The 18,222-nt window shown below is 48.0% G+C and overlaps 1 protein-coding gene across 1 annotated transcript in view; it reads left to right on the forward strand.

The window, feature by feature from the left end:
• Positions 1-457: 457 nt before the first annotated feature.
• Positions 458-18,222, forward strand: part of LOC111851388 (reversion-inducing cysteine-rich protein with Kazal motifs-like) — a 33,580-nt gene continuing 15,815 nt past the window's right edge. Inside the window, exons 1-10 of the mRNA XM_072711034.1 lie at positions 458-919; positions 9,380-9,438; positions 13,011-13,085; positions 14,100-14,136; positions 14,498-14,583; positions 15,635-15,682; positions 15,955-15,988; positions 16,683-16,880; positions 17,122-17,386; positions 17,604-17,777. Of these exons, the coding sequence (XP_072567135.1) occupies positions 850-919; positions 9,380-9,438; positions 13,011-13,085; positions 14,100-14,136; positions 14,498-14,583; positions 15,635-15,682; positions 15,955-15,988; positions 16,683-16,880; positions 17,122-17,386; positions 17,604-17,777 (1,046 nt within the window). The 5' untranslated portion in view covers positions 458-849. The remainder of the gene's footprint in view (positions 920-9,379; positions 9,439-13,010; positions 13,086-14,099; positions 14,137-14,497; positions 14,584-15,634; positions 15,683-15,954; positions 15,989-16,682; positions 16,881-17,121; positions 17,387-17,603; positions 17,778-18,222) is intronic.

Raw genomic sequence — 18,222 nt, forward strand, 5'->3', positions numbered from 1 at the left:
AGTAAATACCCAGACGATGCAGTGAGCATATCTAAAAGATAATGCATTTAATGAATCAATATGGTAAAGGTGACAAGGCTCACCGTGGGCTGAAGTACGAAAACACAATGTAGAGCCCCCAGATTTCGCACACGTCACTCGTCATAACAACCCACCCTGACAGAACGTGAGGGAATAATTTATTTTACAAACGTCGGAACGATCAGTGAGTGTTAAGAAGTTCCCGTTTTTATTATATATCGACGTCTATATCGAAGGTTATTGTTAATTCATTGACGTTCAATAAATGCTGTTTTGTTGTTGAAAATTATTCCAGACCTCTGACTCTGAAGCAGGGGAGTTTCTAGCTGTTGAAAAGACCGGGGGCTAAGTCAAGTTTGGGGCTGGACTTTTTTGTGAAGGAAGATTGGCATCAGGGTTAAAGTTCCCGGGGGGATCGGACCTAGCGACGCCCACGGCTCTGAAAAAAAAAATTCTGATGCGGACCTTAGATCAAGAAGTTTGAGAACCGCGGATTTAAAGTGACAGGAAGGGATACGTGCTTTGCCAGGGACTAACGCCGTGGCTTTTCCCCCTGTTAGTTTTCTTACAGACAGTTATCAGTGCGCTAAACGCTCCTCGCCTTATAATAAAGTGCAGGCGCTTTCAGGCGGCCCAGGCTGAGCGCTCCCCTCCCGCACATGCTCAGTCGGCGCCGCCAGCGGAGGCCGCTTCTCCATCTCCCCGCTCCGGCCTGCGAACCGCTACAGAGCTGGGAGCGAAGCCCCGGAGCGCGACCCATGGAGCTTGTCAGTGCCGCAGACTCCCCTTTATGTTCTCCTTCACGATGTACTTCGGGATTTCAGTAAGATGTTCGTCTGTTTGGAGATGATCTTCTTTTTCCTCGCGTTCAACATCTACGATATCCTCCGTGCACAGGGTAAGGCTGCTCATTCTGCTTTAAATTAAATACGCCTTTCTTTTCGAAAGGGATCTAGTCTTCGCCGGGCCTTTTCTCAGATTGTTTTAAGGTTTTCCGCTCTGTTTTTTTTTTTTTTTAACTGTTTTGATGTTTAAAGTTTGCGTTTTCGCTAACAGTCGCGGATCGAACTACTTTGCTAAGTGACTCTTTGCTGCAGTCTGGCATTTGCCGCTGTACAGTTAGTGACTAAGAAAGGTAAACAAACGCATAAAATCAGCGCTGCTGCAATATACACCAGTTATAAAAATGGGAAAATACTAATAAGCATCTGCAACTGATTGTAGCGTTTTTTTGGTACATTGCATCACTTTAGATCTTTGACAGTACAACTAGGTGTTTCAGAGTCGGATGCAAGAAAGTTGGTTTGCAGAAGGAACTCGTGTAAGATTAATGTATGATTTCTTAAACAGATTTTTTTCTAATTTTATCGTTGGCTTTTTGTTCAACAAAGAACTGATCAATGACAAATAAATTAAAATGGGCTGCCAGACGAAGCTGTGACAGTTAATCTGCCACTGTGAACGATGCTGATAGTTATTTTGCCTCACGCTCAACCGTTAATAACGATCGAAATATTTCGGGTTTTCCCCCAATTTAGGCATTTCTGGCATTTCCTGTTCCACCTCTGTTATAGTTACGCACAAAGTCGCGATAACTCTCGTTTAAGAATTAAATACATAGGCCTAATCAGTAACTAACATTAGAATACGTTTCAGGATTAGGATGTATTAATGTTTTTTCCCCTGCTATCCGACTCAATACGACAAATGATCTTAATTAGGCTATGTGTTTTGGGATCACGGTGGTATAGACGTATTACAGGAGCGGCGACGATACTTGCTTTTAATAACCATGAAATGTTTGACTACATCTTTCATTTACTTAGTGTCTAGAATCATGTATCCTTTGAGTTTCGGACATTAAAAAAATAAAATCTTAAAATGGTAACATGGGTGTGACAGAAACGGGGTGGGTCTATAGATTAGCATCTGGATTGTGCTTAGCGGTCCTCTGAAGTCCCGTTTCCCTGCACATGTGCTCAGGATGTGGCTTTCCGTGGTAAACGCTGCCCCGGAGTGTCACCGCGCAAAGCGTGGGACAAACCGGCCTCGCCGCCGCTGAACCGGAGCGTAATCAGAAACCCCGGCCCCTGATCTCCATGCCGCCCCTGGACCGGAGCGTAATAAGCGCCGGTGAAGCACCGCAGTGTCGCGCACATTCAGTCGTTGCCGCTTTAATAAAACCCAGGCGACGCGTGCTGTAGCTGCTTGTCTGTCTCCGTCGGGACGGGTGATCCCCCCGTTTCTTCGTGCGTAGGTAAAACCCCGGCCCCTGTTCTCCCTTATGCCGAGAAACAGCCGCCCAGACAAGAACATCTGTAACCAATCGAGTCCCTGTAAGAGAAAGGGGCAATGAAGAGTGGAGCCTCTTTTCAAAGAAACGCCATTGTTAGTTTCTGCCTCTTATTTTTTTTAACATTTATTATAATATTAATAACAACAATCGTCGGTTATTAAAAGTTATTTTTAAACTTGGCCTATTTAGATTCTATCCATTCTGTCTTTTTATTGCACGGAATGGGAGATGCTTTAATGGTGATGTTTAATGGTAGTTTTCTGTTATACTGAGAGAGTACAAAGTGACCACAGTAGGTCTGGGCGCTGCATGCTTTACGGTCTTACGTCCCGACATCAGAGTAAGTATTCTGGGCTATTTATATCAAGGCCATTAGGCCACGATTCGCTGCCTTTACCGCCTCCGGCTCACTACAGTATGTTTAACACGTGTGATGTAATTTCCCTGGGATATTCTGTGAAAGACTAAAGGCAAAGCCACGCACTCTGCGCTAGTACATTGTACCTTAATAGTGACAATGTGTGTTCATGTAAAGTGAATGTGCAGTGAAACCTTTCTATTTTATTTATTTATGTTTTAAAATATAAATAGGGATAATCTAGGATGGAAAAGGCAATTCAGGAATCTGTCAGATTGCATCAGGTTATATTGTATCAGTCTATGAAAAAAATGTTTGCTATATACTAACTATAAACGTCTAGTTCTTTTGAATTGCCTCTGATTTTGATTTATAAAATTTTTGACGTGTGTTTGCAGAATGTGGTTTGTAACAATGAAGGAGGATCCTGACAGATTGTAATCGCAGGTGTGCGTTTGCGTGCGTCTCAGGAAGTGCCGCGATAACCAGCAGGGAGGTGAATGGAGGCTTCTCTAATCAGAGCGCATTTTCATTGTGCACAGGCATGAACAGAACAAACAAACACAGGAATCGGAGTGCAGTACCTCCGCTCTGTAAGTGCTGTGTAGCGCAGAACATTTTGGACGTGAATTCTAAGAAAGTAAATATTTTGAGAAGTAACACAGAGCCAGGGCTTGTGAAAATCCTGTGCAAGGTTAATTTTGTTAGACAAGAGACAGAATGTGAAAAATAATGCATTTGTAACTATTTATCCCATTTTTTATATTTACATTATTTTTAAATGATGTTTTCACTAAAATGGTGTGCCAACTTGTATGCCCCGAAATGTGGACTGTCTGCAGGTCCCTGAGGATGGATTGGGAAACACTGGGTTAGACTATAGACACATCAATGCACTAGTTAACCATAGAATTTTCTCTACACATCATGTTCTTCAAACTTTGTCCATCAGTTCTCCGGGTCTTTCTCAGCAAGTGGCCGGTGTAGGTGCTGGACGCCTTTCTCCGTCTGTGACTGTCAGTCAGTCTGCAGTCATTGCCGTCAGACCATTTCAGTCCAAATGAAACCAAAGAAAATCTAAAACCAGAGATCTTCTCCTTAAATTTGCTGGCCTCCTTATATCCACTGGTCATGTTAGCTTTAAATGTGACCATGCAAGACCATCTCAATTACAGGAAGTGAACTCTGATCTGCAGACATTAAGTTCCCTCTAAGGGGCATGGGCTTGCCACTAAGAAATACTTTTGGGGAAAAGAAAATTGTGAGAGACACGTCCCTCTTTCATTCTGCTGGCAGCTCGACTCTGTAGCCAGGAAATGATTGATTTGGCCCTGCTTTGAATTGTATTACTTCCTAGGAGATGAAGGGAAAGACTCCAGCATTTACATTTATGCTGAAACCAGCACTGCAGTAATCGTACGGCAAATGTGTAGCCATTTTGTCAGGAAATATAAACCAGGAAACGCTCAGGGGAACAGGACAGATGGAAAACTCTCATTGTCATTTGATTGTACCATCAACGTCCCAGAGAGAGGCTACAATTCTGAGGCTAGTCTTTTGCATGATCCTTAGGAAATATGTTTTTTTTTATTTGTGTGTGGTACTACAGCTACGCTGCAGAGATGTGACACCCCCTGTGAACCCGCGCTTGTCAATCCTGATGTCTCTCCAGCCTTCTGGAAGACATTTTTCAGCCCATGTCACCCTTGAAAACATTTTCTATTGCCATAATGAGGACAGGCAGTCAACACACTCAAATTTGTGCGCACGCACACACACAGAGACACGCACAGACACGCACACACACACGCACGCACGCACAGACACGCACGCACACACACACACACGCACAGACACACACGTAGGGTAAACATATCCTTATGGGGACCGCTCATTCATTTCAATGGGAAAAATGCTAACGCTAACTATGACAACCTTAACCCCCACCCAATCCTAACCATAACCATAAGTAACCAAGCAAAATACTAGAGTTTTTACATTTCTAGTTGTTTCATTGCAGTCACAGATTTTTATTAAATTGAGTTTTCCATTATGGGGACCAGGAAACTGGTCCTACCTGTTGGCTTAGTCATTTATATTCAGGAAAATGCTGTTTCGTGGAGAAAGGTGGATCTAAAGTAGGTCTTTGGTGTGAGAATGCAGAATGAAATCTGCAGCCAATTAGCAGTGATTATTACCACAATAATTACAGCCTAAGAAGGTGGGTCTGAGTGAATCTGCAAATGCAGCAAGAATAGCTCATGAGCTGCTTGGATCTGTGCATTGAGAGAAGGGTTCACAGAGTGACCCCTCCCCTCCGTCAGAGTGACCCCTCCCCTCCGTCAGAGTGACCCCTCCCCTCCGTCAGAGTGACCCTCACTTTCATCAGAGTGACCCCTCCCCTCCGTCAGAGTGACCCCTCCCCTCCGTCAGAGTGACCCTCACTTTCATCAGAGTGACCCCTCCCCTCCGTCAGAGTGACCCCTCCCCTCCGTCAGAGTGACCCCTCCCCTCCGTCAGAGTGACCCCTCCCCTCCGTCAGAGTGACCCTCACTTTCATCAGAGTGACCCCTCCCCTCCGTCAGAGTGACCCTCACTTTCATCAGTGACCCTCCCCTCCGCCAGAGTGACCCTCCCCTCCGTCAGAGTGACCCTCCCCTCCGTCAGAGTGACCCTCACCTCCGCCAGAGTGACCCTCACCTCCGCCACATAAACTGAGCACTCTCTCCTCAGTGGTGAATCACTCTGAATCACTGGTGAACGGTGGGGGCAGCTTTCTGTTTCCATTCCGTCTCAGATACATCTGTGGCTGTTTCGGAAAAGCAGTGATTTCTTTCTGCAGGGAGGTGGGCAGGAGGTTATACCAGTTGGGGCCGTAGAAAGGATCTTTAAAATACCGAGGTCCAAAGTGTTATTCCTTCCTAGGTGTGGGACCCTGCAATGGGTCATGGTTATTGGGCTTGCAGAAAATGTGCTGAGGACTTGACCTGGGTGTCTTCAATGGTAGGTCATCAGTCAATATAACTTCACAGTTCCTTGTGATAAAGGTCTGTCCTCCAGAAATCTTAATATCAACAATTGCTCTAAAAGAATCTGTGTTGAGGGGCCCACAAAGGATTCAGGGAAGCGGCTGGTGTTTTTCATTATTTTGAAAAATTGGCATGTTGGCACACATGTGTTCGCACCCCAGGCATGGGTGGGTGCTAGTGTGGGGGTAGGGGGGCATGTCTGTGGGCTACAGCTGAGTCTTTGGACATCCTCTGCTGTTCTGATGCTGGCCAGACACAGCTTCAAAGAGGGGCCCCCCACCCAATCCCTGGGAGTCAGATTACCCTCAGCTGTTTGTGTTACACCACCAAGAGCTGTGTGGGAATGCAGGCCTGCTAAGGATCAATACAGGACAACGGTGAGACTCTGATAATCACAGCCCTGTGCAGTGATTATTAGTATTTTCTGTTTTACAATTCTAGGACTAGTTGACTAATCCTGGCCATTTTCTTGAAACTGACTGCTTGTCACCGTAATCTTTCCCTGCCTCCATTTCCCATGGTCCCATTGGCCACCCCTGCCTCCGTTTCCCATGGTCCCATTGGCCACCCCTGCCTCCGTTTCCCATGGTCCCATTGGCCACCCCTGCCTTTGTTTCCCATGGTCCCATTGGCCACCCCTGCCTCCTGGCCATTTTCAAAGTTTACCTTCAAATCTTATCCTGGGACCTCCCATGATGGTGTGGATTTGACGTGAACACCCTAATTCTATTTAATGCCTGCCCCTCCCACCCTTAAACGTCTCACCTGCCTATTCCTAGCCCCCCCATACCCCCCCCCCCCCCCCCCCCACACTAACAGTGCCTCACATCTGTGTGCAAGTTGCAGACTCCTGGGCTCAGCCTGGGGTCTGCTACATAACCTTCCAATCCCATCTGTCAGGCCATGAGGCTCTGATAATCATAGGGGGCGCCAGAGAGCATATTCCTCAAGCATGGCACTGGAAGGTCTACACACTGTACAGTATTGGTAGGAATGTTTAAAGGGCATTTACAGCAGGCAGAGCTGGCTCAGCGGGGAGCAGTGCTCCCTCACCCCTGCAGGGTTTTGGGTTCGCGTCCCGCCACTGGCCCTGAGCTTGTGCCTCTTCCTTATTTTTGTCAGGGTTTCCTCTGGGGCCTGTGGCTTCCTTCCAGGACAAAAGCATGCGGTCAGGGGAGTCCTTGCCTGTAAATCCCTGCCCTGTTTATCTGTGTAACGGTCAGTAGTTTGGTGAGAAGCCTGTGAAGGCCAGCTTCCCTGCAAAGGGTGCGGCTCAGTGGGCTGCGAACCTATACCTGTGTTCGGGGGGTCACCAGTTTGAATCCCAGTGTTGGCAGAGTGATTTTACTGTTGAACTTTTCAGCAAGGACCATTTGCTCCTGGGACCGTAAGACGTACATCATGGTGCTACACTCTCTGTGCTCCTGCTGGCTGCTACGGCTGCGTCACGCAGCGGCAAAAGGAAGCTGCTACACTCTCTGTGCTCCTGCTGGCTGCTACGGCTGCGTCACGCAGCGGCAAAAGGAAGCTGCTACACTCTCTGTGCTCCTGCTGGCTGCTACGGCTGCGTCACGCAGCGGCAAAAGGAAGCTGCTACACTCTCTGTGCTCCTGCTGGCTGCTACGGCTGCGTCACGCAGCGGCAAAAGGAAGCTGCTACACTCTCTGTGCTCCTGCTGGCTGCTACGGCTGCGTCACGCAGCGGCAAAAGGAAGCTGCTACACTCTCTGTGCTCCTGCTGGCTGCTACGGCTGCGTCACGCAGCGGCTAAATGTCTGCAGTGGAATGCGGAGAATGGAAGGCAGAAAGACCCCTCCGGTTGGTCTGTGTTCCAATTGCAGACGTGTGTAGAGAGCAGTGTGCCCATCTGGGGGGGGGGGGTTTGCCTGTTTGTCCCATCCCGTGTCACTGTATCTGTCCCCCAGGACCGCAGACACACACACTCTGAAGCCACGCAAACTCCCGCCAGAGACGTGGACGTTAGAGCGCTGCTTTGTCAGCTCCTGTACGCGTGGTCTCCTCGCCGGGCTCTGCGCGCCTGACAGTGTGCTGTTTCAGAAGGATGTGGATGCACAGGGCTTGGGGGGTGGGGGTGAGCTCCTGGGAGGCCATCTGTAGCAGTTTGTTTGGAGGGTGGGGGTGGGGAGGGGGGGCGCAGGGAATGCCTTTGATGGAGCTTTTGGGCCCTTTTTTATTTTTTGCCTATTAGAAATAGGGAGACACTGACAGAGGGGAATCGAGGCGCATGTCTGGCAGGGAATCGAGGGGCATGTCTGGCAGGGAATCGAGGGGCATGTCTGGCAGGGAATCGAGGGGCATGTCTGACCGGCGCTGAGCTACAGGATGGTGAAGAGGGCATTCCAGCGAGGCAGGGGGCAAGACCAGGCCGCTGGGCGCCCCCCCCACCATAGCCTTCTGCTCCAGATTTGCGTGTGTGTGTGTGTGTGTGCGCACATATGTGTGTGTCTGTATGTGTGTGTGTGTGTGTGTGTCTTTGCGTGTCTTTGCTGCTCCTGTACAGTGCCGCCATCGTTCCCCCCCAGCATGTGAATCCACGCAGGGGGTCACTTTCAGGTTGGTTTGGTGATGCTGGTGTCATTCCTGGTGGATTTGTTGCGCCACTGGCGCTGCGTGCCATGCCGTGATGTGCGGGGCCGTGCTGTGATGTGCGGGGCCGTGACGTGATGTGCCAGGCCGTGCGGGGCCGTGCCGTGATGTGCGGGGCCGTGCCGTGATGTGCCGGGCCGTGCTGTGATGTGCGGGGCCGTGACGTGATGTGCCGTGCCGTGCCGTGCCGGGCCGTGCTGTGATGTGCGGGGCCGTGACGTGATGTGCCGGGATTTCTCTGCAAGAAATCAGTAAATGACATGATGTACTGGGTGACATCACAGTGATAACTTACATTGTGTGTCAGAAACAGGCTGCAGTATGAGGGCAGATGGGCAGAGAAGTTTGTTTAAATGCTGCCTGAATGTTTGAGCTGCAACCCGAAGGAGACCTTTGGCCAGGGGGGTCTGACATGGATATTTACAAGATATGTGTGTCTGTCCGAGACAATGGCTGATAAACCCGGTAACAGAAGGTGTGTGTTTGTGTGTGTGTGTGTGTGTGTTTGCTTTTGTGATTAATATTATTATTTTGAGACCAGGTTTTCCCATGTGATAAAAAAACGCTTATTTTGACGTTGTGGGGACATTTTTTCAGTTCGCACAAGAGGAAATTTAATTTAATAAAAAACTAAAAATGCCAAAAAGTCTTGTATTTTCTTTGGTTACTTGTGGTTAAGGTTAGGACTGGGTAGGGGGTAAGGTTGTCATTGTTGGATTATAGTTTTTCCCAAAGAAAAAAAGTATGGCAAGTCCCCACAAAGATCTGGATACAAACATGTGTGTGTCAAGTGTGCATCAGCCTTAACACTAGCGTCCTAACTTACAAAAGCCTTCCGATAATGAGTGTCTGTCTGTTTGCATGTGATAAGATCTCATCATTGTAGATGACCAGTGTCTAATGTTTCTGGCCTAATAATATTAGGCCTAATTTATTCTGAGACATTATTTCGACCTGGCCTGGTTTGCCATGGTTTCTTTTGAAGGTGTTATCTGAACATGGATCTGCTCTGTCTAAGATGAGTTAACGCTTAAATGCCTGTTTTCCTCCTCCTCTTTTCTCCCGACAGATTCCTCGTGTTGCGACCATGCTGCGGAGTTCTCGCCATGTAGGGAAGCGTGTGATCAGGTACGGCATCATCGGAATCTCCTCCTGAGAAACACCCTGAGTGGATGTGGGTGGGGGGGTCACTGATATTGATTAGAGCTGGAAGTGGGTGTGCCCTGTGTTTGGGTCAGAGTGAGGGATCCTGGTGTGAGATCATTGCGGAAGATTGTCAGAAGATTATCCAAGATGGTATTGGGGTGTTCCTGATCATCGCTCTCTGGTGCCTCTCTCAAGAGCTTCAAAAAGCCCCCCACTTCACTGTGGAATGAGTCAGATCTTTGCAGAGGAAATTTGTTTGTCTGGCCTTGAAAGCCTGTGGGAGTGTCTGAGAGCAGACGTTTGTGGAAACTTTGGGCAATTTGTTGGAATAGAGCACCGTCAGCCCAGTCCCCTAATAGGAAATACTCAAACTTGTGGGCTTCAACTCCATGGGATCCTGTTCCTCTTTCCGCTCACGGTTCAGGTTTTTTCAGCTTTATTTGAAGCCGCAGTGAGCCCCCGAATAACGGGTTTTGCCTTCTGCACGAGGCAGTGCCGCTCCAGCCAGAAGCGGCTTTTTGTACTATGCACTGCTGGCAGGACTTGTCCAAACTGCATGAAATAGCAGTCACTTACCACAAAGCAATAATTTGTTCGTCATTTTTGTACAACTGTGCAGTATGTCTAAATATTAGCAATTCAATTCGCTCCATTTGTTTGGGGAACGAGAGCAGAACCGAAGGATCACTGTATAGCCAAGTTCATTATCCCTTAAGTGAACGGAACCTGAGATCAGCACTGGCGACTTCTGAGGCACGGCCAGTTTGAGGCGCAGACAGCCTGTAATAAAAATAAAGAACGTAAAGAGGCACTGCGATGTGTGGGAGCTCACTGCGGTGCGGGGGAGCTCGCCGCAGTGTGGGGGAGCTCGCCGCAGTGTGTGGGAGCTCGCCGCGATCCGTGGGAGCTCACTGCGATGCGTGGGAGCTCGCCGCGGTGCGTGGGAGCTCGCCGCGGTGCGTGGGAGCTCAGTGTGGTGCGTGGGAGCTCGCCGCGATGCGTGGGAGCTCACTGCGGTGTGTGGGAGCTCACTGCGGTGTGTGGGAGCTCGCTGCGGTGCCGAAGCGGGTGTTCGACTGCGTCATATTCAGCGATGACACACTAGTTAGAACATTCCTGAAGCCTTTAGAACCATTGAGGGAGAGAAGAAAGAGGAAGAAAAGGGACTGAATGTGCCCCTGGAGCCTGGCGAGGCCCGAGGTGAACGCCGGTCCTTGGCCCTTCAGCCTCAGCCCCTGTGCTAAATGCCCGCTAATCGAGAGAGAAAACTTTTACTTCTTTTGATGTCCAGAGATGAAAAGGAGACCCCCGTTCGTGGATGGGGCTGGGGGGGGGGCTCTCATCCGTAACCCCCCTCCCTCACATCCCTCCAGACCTACTTCACCCGTTCCACTGTGTGTCTTTCTCTCTCTCTCACGTTGGGGACATGAAAGGCCATTTTTGTTAGAGAAGGTTTCGTACCCATGGCATTCCACTGACCCCCCCCACCACCCCATGTGAATGAAAAAGCCCCGCCCCCCTTTGCTTTTCTGCTTCGTGCACCTGCCTGTATTGAGTGTTGGAAACAGCGCCCCCTAGGTCCTCATGGAGTTACTATCGGAGTCCTGCCTCAGAGAGGTGTCCGGTTTTCAGGAACATCGCATCATGGATGATGGCATCTCTGAGAAAGGCCTCTGCTGCTGTGGGCACAGCTATTCATCACGTGTGTGTGTCTGTGTGTGTGTGTCTGTGTGTGTCTGTGTGTCTGTCTGTGTGTGTGTGTCTGTGTGTCTGTGTGTGTGTGTGTGTGTGTGTCTGTGTGTGTGTGTGTGTGTGTGTCTGTCTGTGTGTGTGTGTGTGTCTGTGTGTGTGCGCGTGTGTGTGTGTCTGTCTGTCTGTCTGTGTGTGTGTGTGTGTGTGTGTGTGTGTGTGAGCGGGTTTACCTATCCTTATGGGGACATAATGTCCCCATACCGTGATAAATATCTGTTTTTTTCCCTTATGGGGACCAGTTTCCTGGTCCCCATAAGGGAAAACTCTATTTTATAAAAATCGGTGACTGCTATGAAAAAACTAAAAATGCAAAAACTCTTGTATTTTGTTAGGTTACTTATGGTTATGGTTAGGGCAGGGTGGGGGTTAAGGTTGTCATAGTTAGCGTTAGCATTTTTCCCATTGAAATGAATGAGCGGTCCCCATAAGGATATGTTTACCCTACGTGTGTGTGTGTGTCTGTCTGTCTGTCTGTCTGTCTGTCTGTCTGTCTGTCTGTCTGTCTGTCTGTGTGTGTGTGTGTCTGTCTGTCTGTCTGTCTGTGTGTGTGTCTGTCTGTCTGTCTGTCTGTGTGTGTGTGTGTGTGTTTGTTTAGCCAGGGTTGGTCATTAGTCCTCATACTGGAGTCCTGCCTCTGTAATGCCTTGCAGATTCCTTAGAGAGACTTCCAAGAAATCACATGTTTTGAGGATCGCTTTATTTTTTTTAACCTTGATGGTCTTACTCGCGTAGTTACTCTGATATTTTTATTAGATGCACCCAAAAACAATCTCATATCTTGGGTGTTTCACTTGTGTTTTGTGGATTCAAGGTCCTTGTCACAGATATGACATTTCAGGCGTATTCTCTGTGTCCCCGTCACAGATATGACATTTCAGGTGTATTCTCTGTGTCCCCGTCACAGATATGACATTTCAGGTGTACTCTCTGTGTCCCCGTCACAGATATGACCTTGTCATTGTTGTGTATATATGCTTGCTGAAGTCCCCGCTTTGGGACTCATTGGTGTTGCAGACCAATCAGAGGCATGTTGGACAGGAAATATTTTGGAATGGAATGGAATTCCTAGTGTCCTGTAAATGTAAAATGCATTTCACGTTTCATTACAGCCAGTCTCAGAGTGAATGTTCCCCCAGAGAGCTTGCTGGCTATCAGGCACCGGGTACCTGACCACATCAGGCTGGTATTTGGTGTGAGACCCTGTTTTTGGGGATGTTTTTGTCAGTGACGCCAATGGTTCTGATGGTGTGCAGGTTACGGCAGGGATTTTAACACTGAACCTTTCCCACGTTTCACCAGTGTTACGCAACACTGTGCAGTGTCATTGTCATCCTTCTGTGTTACAGGGGAAGTCGTTAATCTCGCCTTTTATTGCTTGGGGATTTGGAAGTCCCTGTAGATGAATCTCACACCCTGTTTGTCCTGCCCAAACTGAAAACATGGCTTTTTTTGGCTGGGGAGGGATCGCTTTCTGTTGCGTGGTGGGATACGCGCTGTGCTTGCCATGCCCCCCCCCCCCCCCCCAGCCCCCCCACGACCCCGCCGTGAGCCCTGTTTACATAAAGGGGGTCAGAGCTTCACAGTAGGACCTCAGCTCCGGTGCAGGAATCCTGAGGAGTGTCTCTGTGATGCAGAGTTTAAACAACCAGCCGGGCTGTGTGCAGGAGGAGCGTCCGAGAGCGTCCGAGAGCGTGTGGGGCTTCCTCCCTGATCCTGCCGCCTGCGACTGTGAGAACACGCCTGTGTGCGCGTGTGTGATGCACACATGCAGCCCCTTTGACATGAGGCCTGTCTTTCTGCAGCTCTCCACCATAAAGAGTGAGTCCCGGCTGAAACACATGCTCCAGCGACTGCCAGACTACTGCCCAGAATCTATGGTGAGCTCCGTCTGTCTGGAACTTCTACTCCGTCTCTGTTTTTCCGCTTATTCCAAACCTTGATGTACGTCTTAGTGACTTGGATGCAACGTAATAATTTACTGCTCTCTAATTGAAGCATCTTGCAGTTTTTTGTGATTAAACATTTGCTTTGTGACTCAGTTCCCCTTTCATAGAGATGGAACGGCAGCTGATTCTTGTTGCCAGCTTTGGCACCGTCTCAAACCCGCCCAGTCCGGATTCCTTGACGTTTCGCAGGCTATGCTGGGTCTGGCTTAAGGAACAGCACAAGCGTCTTCTCTTAGTCACACACGCAGTTAATTTATCTGTTTTCATCTCTGTGTTTCTTAGATGTTTGTCTTTCATTTCTGACTTCTTGTTTTCCTTGGGTTCCACGTACAAAGCTGATGTTTAATGTTCTGTTTCCCCCATGGACCTTTGGGCTGCCGACTGCTAGAAGCTATGAACATGAATCACAAGCAGTAATCAGATCTTTCATATTAGTCATTTTTCGTCAAAAGGGAAGTTGGCACTGCTAACAGCATAATGCTCAAGTTCAGGTCCGAGAGATAGTTTTACATAACTTAGTAGGTACTGCTGCCAGTGCAGTATTGCACATGTTAAATCATTCATGTAACACATATAACACAAAATCAATCACTTCAGCTGAAGCAGTAAATAACTAATAATTAGCTCCCATGGTAATCTTTAGCAAGGTTTCAAGGCAGATTTATTTAATTAGTTCTTTGTTTCATATTTTTTTCCTGGCAAACAGAGTTTCACTGGACAGTAACATGGCAAATATTATTGGTCAGATGTATGTATCTGTGAGGTTATTTGTGATCTTACAATTGCCAAGGAGACATAAAAAGCCCCGTGAAACCCCGTTGGATGACTTGTGTCACGTGACTGCTCAGACTCCAATGATGCTTTCGAGCCATGTACACTTCCTCTGACTGTGTGTGTCTTTTTAAATTAAGCCATTTTTATTGTTGTCCTTTTTGTGTCTCACAGAATGAGCTTTGGAACTGCATCAATGCTTCATTACCAGGTAAAGCATAAATTAGCCGATGAGATAGCCGTACGTGTGCCCCGCGCGGGCGAGGTAGCTTTTAGGGAAGAGAGATTTAATCTGGCTGTTGCGTATTTCCCATTTGACCGCATGTAATACGTACTATGCAGGTATAATTTTGTTCATGTTGTATGGTTTGTTTTGGAAAAAGAAATGATAGAAACCAGTGAATGCTTAATGGTTTCCAGACGTGAACAAGAAAGTCCATTTAAGCCTGAAGTAAAAAATTTGGTTGGCCATTAAGCCACAACAGGGTGATTCAGTTTTTGAGGAAGGAAATTTTGGACCTCTCCAATGTTCCCTATTGTTTTTTCTCAAGTTAGCGTGGTACCGTTTTCAGGGGCGTCCAAAAAAACTGACGGATGGGTGGGTCTCGGATGCTGTGAGCTGGCCATTTCTGCCGAGTGCCGTCAGAACTGCAAGCTGGTGAGAGATCCTGCAGGAGTGCATTTCCTCACTGAAATGCCATGCGTATTAAATATGGAAGTTAAAACAAATATACAGTACTGTGCAGAAATTTAAGACGACAAAATTATGTTTAAATGGTCTTCAAGATAGTTTTTACAAAACTGTCAGTGTGTGTCAGCTTGGCCATTGTGAAATCTCTCCATAACTTACTCCAATGTTTCCTGTATCCATCCAATTTACCCAAAAATTTGCTGAGTCAACCAAGCTGTACGAGAACTTTGGTCGTGGAAACGGCAGCCCGGCATCTCAGCATCAAGCATCTCATCTCGCATCACCCTTCCTCAGTCTCAGTCTCAGTCTCAGTGTCAGTCTCAGTCTTGTTCCGGCCTGTCATAGTACAAGGTGTCAGCGAAAAGGCAGAGCATGACTTCACCTGGAGGATGATTTTTATAATTTCCTATAATATGTAAGAGTTGTGCAAATTAAAACAAAGTTTTCCAGTTGGAGTTTCCTTTAGACCTTTTCTTTATTCCAGACAAATAAAAATGACTGCCTGTATTTACAGTATGTAAAAAGTATGTAAAGATATGTAAAAGTCATGTATATTGGGGCTGATTTCCTATATTCTGATTATTACAGCATACAATACACTACTGTTTAAACATTTATCAGTCAAAGGTGATATTAAAAGAATATTTGGCAAATGCTTGGAATGGCTTGAGGAGAGGTTTGGGAGCTGACTTGGTGTTCATTTCTCCATCCAACAAGACATCTGTTTTCCTGTTGAAGAAATTCTTATGTTTTTCTTATGTTCTTATGATATTTCAATTGTTTTACTATTCATTTGCGAATATTGTAATGTTGAATTGTGTTTTTTCTGAGCAAATACACACTTACTACCTAGATATATATTTCTAAACATTCTGTTCGATGGTGTAGAACTTCTGTGCAGCACTGATTGTCTCCATTGTGTGATTACAGGCTCTTCTCTGGTCGGTTAGCAGAGTAATGAGTTTTGAGTTTGTTTGTTTTTTTGCCGAGTGAAGTTCACAACCATTTTGACTTGCAGGCATCATCCAGGAATGACATCACCAAAGTGTGCAAGAAGGATTCCGAGGTAGGTGTCCGCGTCACGTCGTCTTCTCTGACGGCAAAGTCGCCCTTAAACCTCAGCCGAAATCCACCCAGCAGACCAGCACTCCAGCTTTCACAGCCACAGAGTATTTGCTGTTCTAAGCAGAATGTTTATCATATCAGGAATTTCAATGTTTTATGTGCTGTTTAGCTGATGTTCACTTGAAATGAAAAGAGATTTTATACATATTGAATTCCAGAAAATGCCACTGCAGTTCTCTGTCTTCAAGCAGTTCATATTATTTTTGTTTACAGAAACCACTTTACAACTGTATCACCAAGAATGAGAGTAAGTTGTGTATTTCACATACCGTGAATATATTGTACTTGCCACAATTACATTTTTTATACATCCAGAATTTCTTAAGGGCAAAAATGCATAATGAATATGTTTCTGCTGGAATCGTTCTGGATAGATCTGTTGTAATTGAATTGGGTCACATTATGAGCTGAAGTTCTCCACTTCAATGTGCCTGCCCCCCCCCCCCTTGGAGCAGTGGAAACAAGCCTCTGCCGTGTCCAATGAGCTGTGTGCGTGCCTCCAGGGCGGGGTCATGACCCCTGGCTTGCTGAGAAATGGGCTCATCTGTTACGAAGCTCAGCACTGAATGAAATGCTTGTTTATAGACCTGGCATGGCAGACGTTTGCTTCTTCCACCAAAAGAGGGCCAGTGAGGGTGAAGGTTCCCCTTCCCCTGCCGGTCTAGCTATACGGCAGCCATTCTGCTCATTTAGTGAATTGCGTCCAGAGATGCACAGAAATCTTTGATGTGATTTGGGAGAGTATGCTGTGGAGAGAAAAGCCTGGATAGCATCATCATCTTATATTAAACTCAGAGTTGCAGAAGAAAAGTGTCTCTTTGAAATCCACAGAGGGTGGGACTATGGAGCTTTTAAAAACTTCGCCTGACGTATCTGTCTGTGTGTGTGTCTGTGTGTGTGTGTGTGCCTGCGTGTGTGCGGACGTGTGTGTCTCGCACCAGTGGGCTCGGTGTGTTGCAGCTACGCCGGGCGACACACTAACTGCAGGGAGTACTGCCAAGCCATCTTCCGCACAGACTCGTCCCCCAGTGGCTCCCAGATCAACGCCATCCTCGACTACTGCCAGAGCGTCAGTCCCCAGCTGATCAGCTGTGTGGGCAACTACACCAAGTCGTACCCAATCAGGAGCCCCGTGGACAGTGAGTGCCAGCCTCTCCCGCCCACCGTCACCCATGAGCCAACGGTGACTACTGTCTACTGACCTGTAAGAGATGTCTTTGTAGCTGGGCAGCTTGCCTACTGCACTGGCACGGAGGAGAGAGCGGTTGACTGCCCTGACCGCTCCCTTGTAACCCGCTCCCTCGTAACCCGCTCCCTCGTAACCCGCTCCCTCGTAACCCGCTCCCTCGTAACCCGCTCCCTTGTAACCCCCCTCCCCAGGCTTGTACTGCTGCGACCGCGCCGAGGACTCGCACTGCCAGAGCGCCTGCCGCCACATCCTGCGCACCCGCACCACCGAGCAGGAGATCATCGACGAGCTGATCGCCGAGTGCGACCGCCAGCCGCTGCCGCAGGACCCGCTCTGGCAATGCTTCCTGGGAAACGCGCACGCCCCCCAGCCCAGCCATCCTGACACCTCCCCCACTGCCAAAATGGACTGCGCTAAGTTGCACTGCTGCTCCAAAGCCAACACCTCAGTGTGCAGGTTAGTGCGACCGAACCTGAGGACATTTAATCATGTCAACTTGAAATGCAGCTTCCCCTCAGAGGTGGCAGCATGAGAGCCCTGGGGCTATTGCCACGGGGTATATGGGAATATACACGCCCGGGTGTATGAGAAGTATATCCTTACTGTTGGTATCCCTGTGTTGTCTCTTGTCTAATTGCTGTCCCACTGATGCATGGCACCTGTCTCCTATCAGGGATATGTGTCACCACAGCAGCACCAACTGGGGTACGCAGACCTTGCAGGAGTTTGACCAGCTGTGCGAGTATAACCCTGTGGAGGCCGAGCTGGTCAGCTGCCTGGCCGACGTCCGGGAGCCATGCCAGCTGGGCTGCAAGGACCTCAGCTACTGCACCAACTTCAACAACAGGCCAGTCTCCCATACATACTGTTACTGCACCAGCTTCAACAACAGGCCGGTCTGCCAGACATACGGCTACTGCACCAGCTTCAACAACAGGCTGGTCTGCCAGACATACTGCTACTGCACCAGCTTCAACAACAGGCTGGTCTGTCAGACATACTGCTGCTGCACCAGCTTCAACTGCAGGATAGTCTGTCATCCATTCAGTTAGTGCTCCAGCTTCAACAACACCTTTTTCTGCTTGTAGTAGTGTTACAGTGCTTGACATTTCTCATTGCTTGTCTTTGTTTAAATGAACACACTTTTCTGTCTAGCTCTTTAACATGATTTTATCCCATGAATCTCTTAGACTGAGTAATTAACCGTTAGCTTGATATCAGTCGTGCTTCCACAGACGGCCTGTGGAGGGGAACAGGCTGACGTTTATTTGTCTAAGTGCACTGTGACAGTC

Source organism: Paramormyrops kingsleyae, chromosome 4, assembly GCF_048594095.1.
Source record: "Paramormyrops kingsleyae isolate MSU_618 chromosome 4, PKINGS_0.4, whole genome shotgun sequence".
Lineage (NCBI taxonomy): Eukaryota > Metazoa > Chordata > Actinopteri > Osteoglossiformes > Mormyridae > Paramormyrops > Paramormyrops kingsleyae.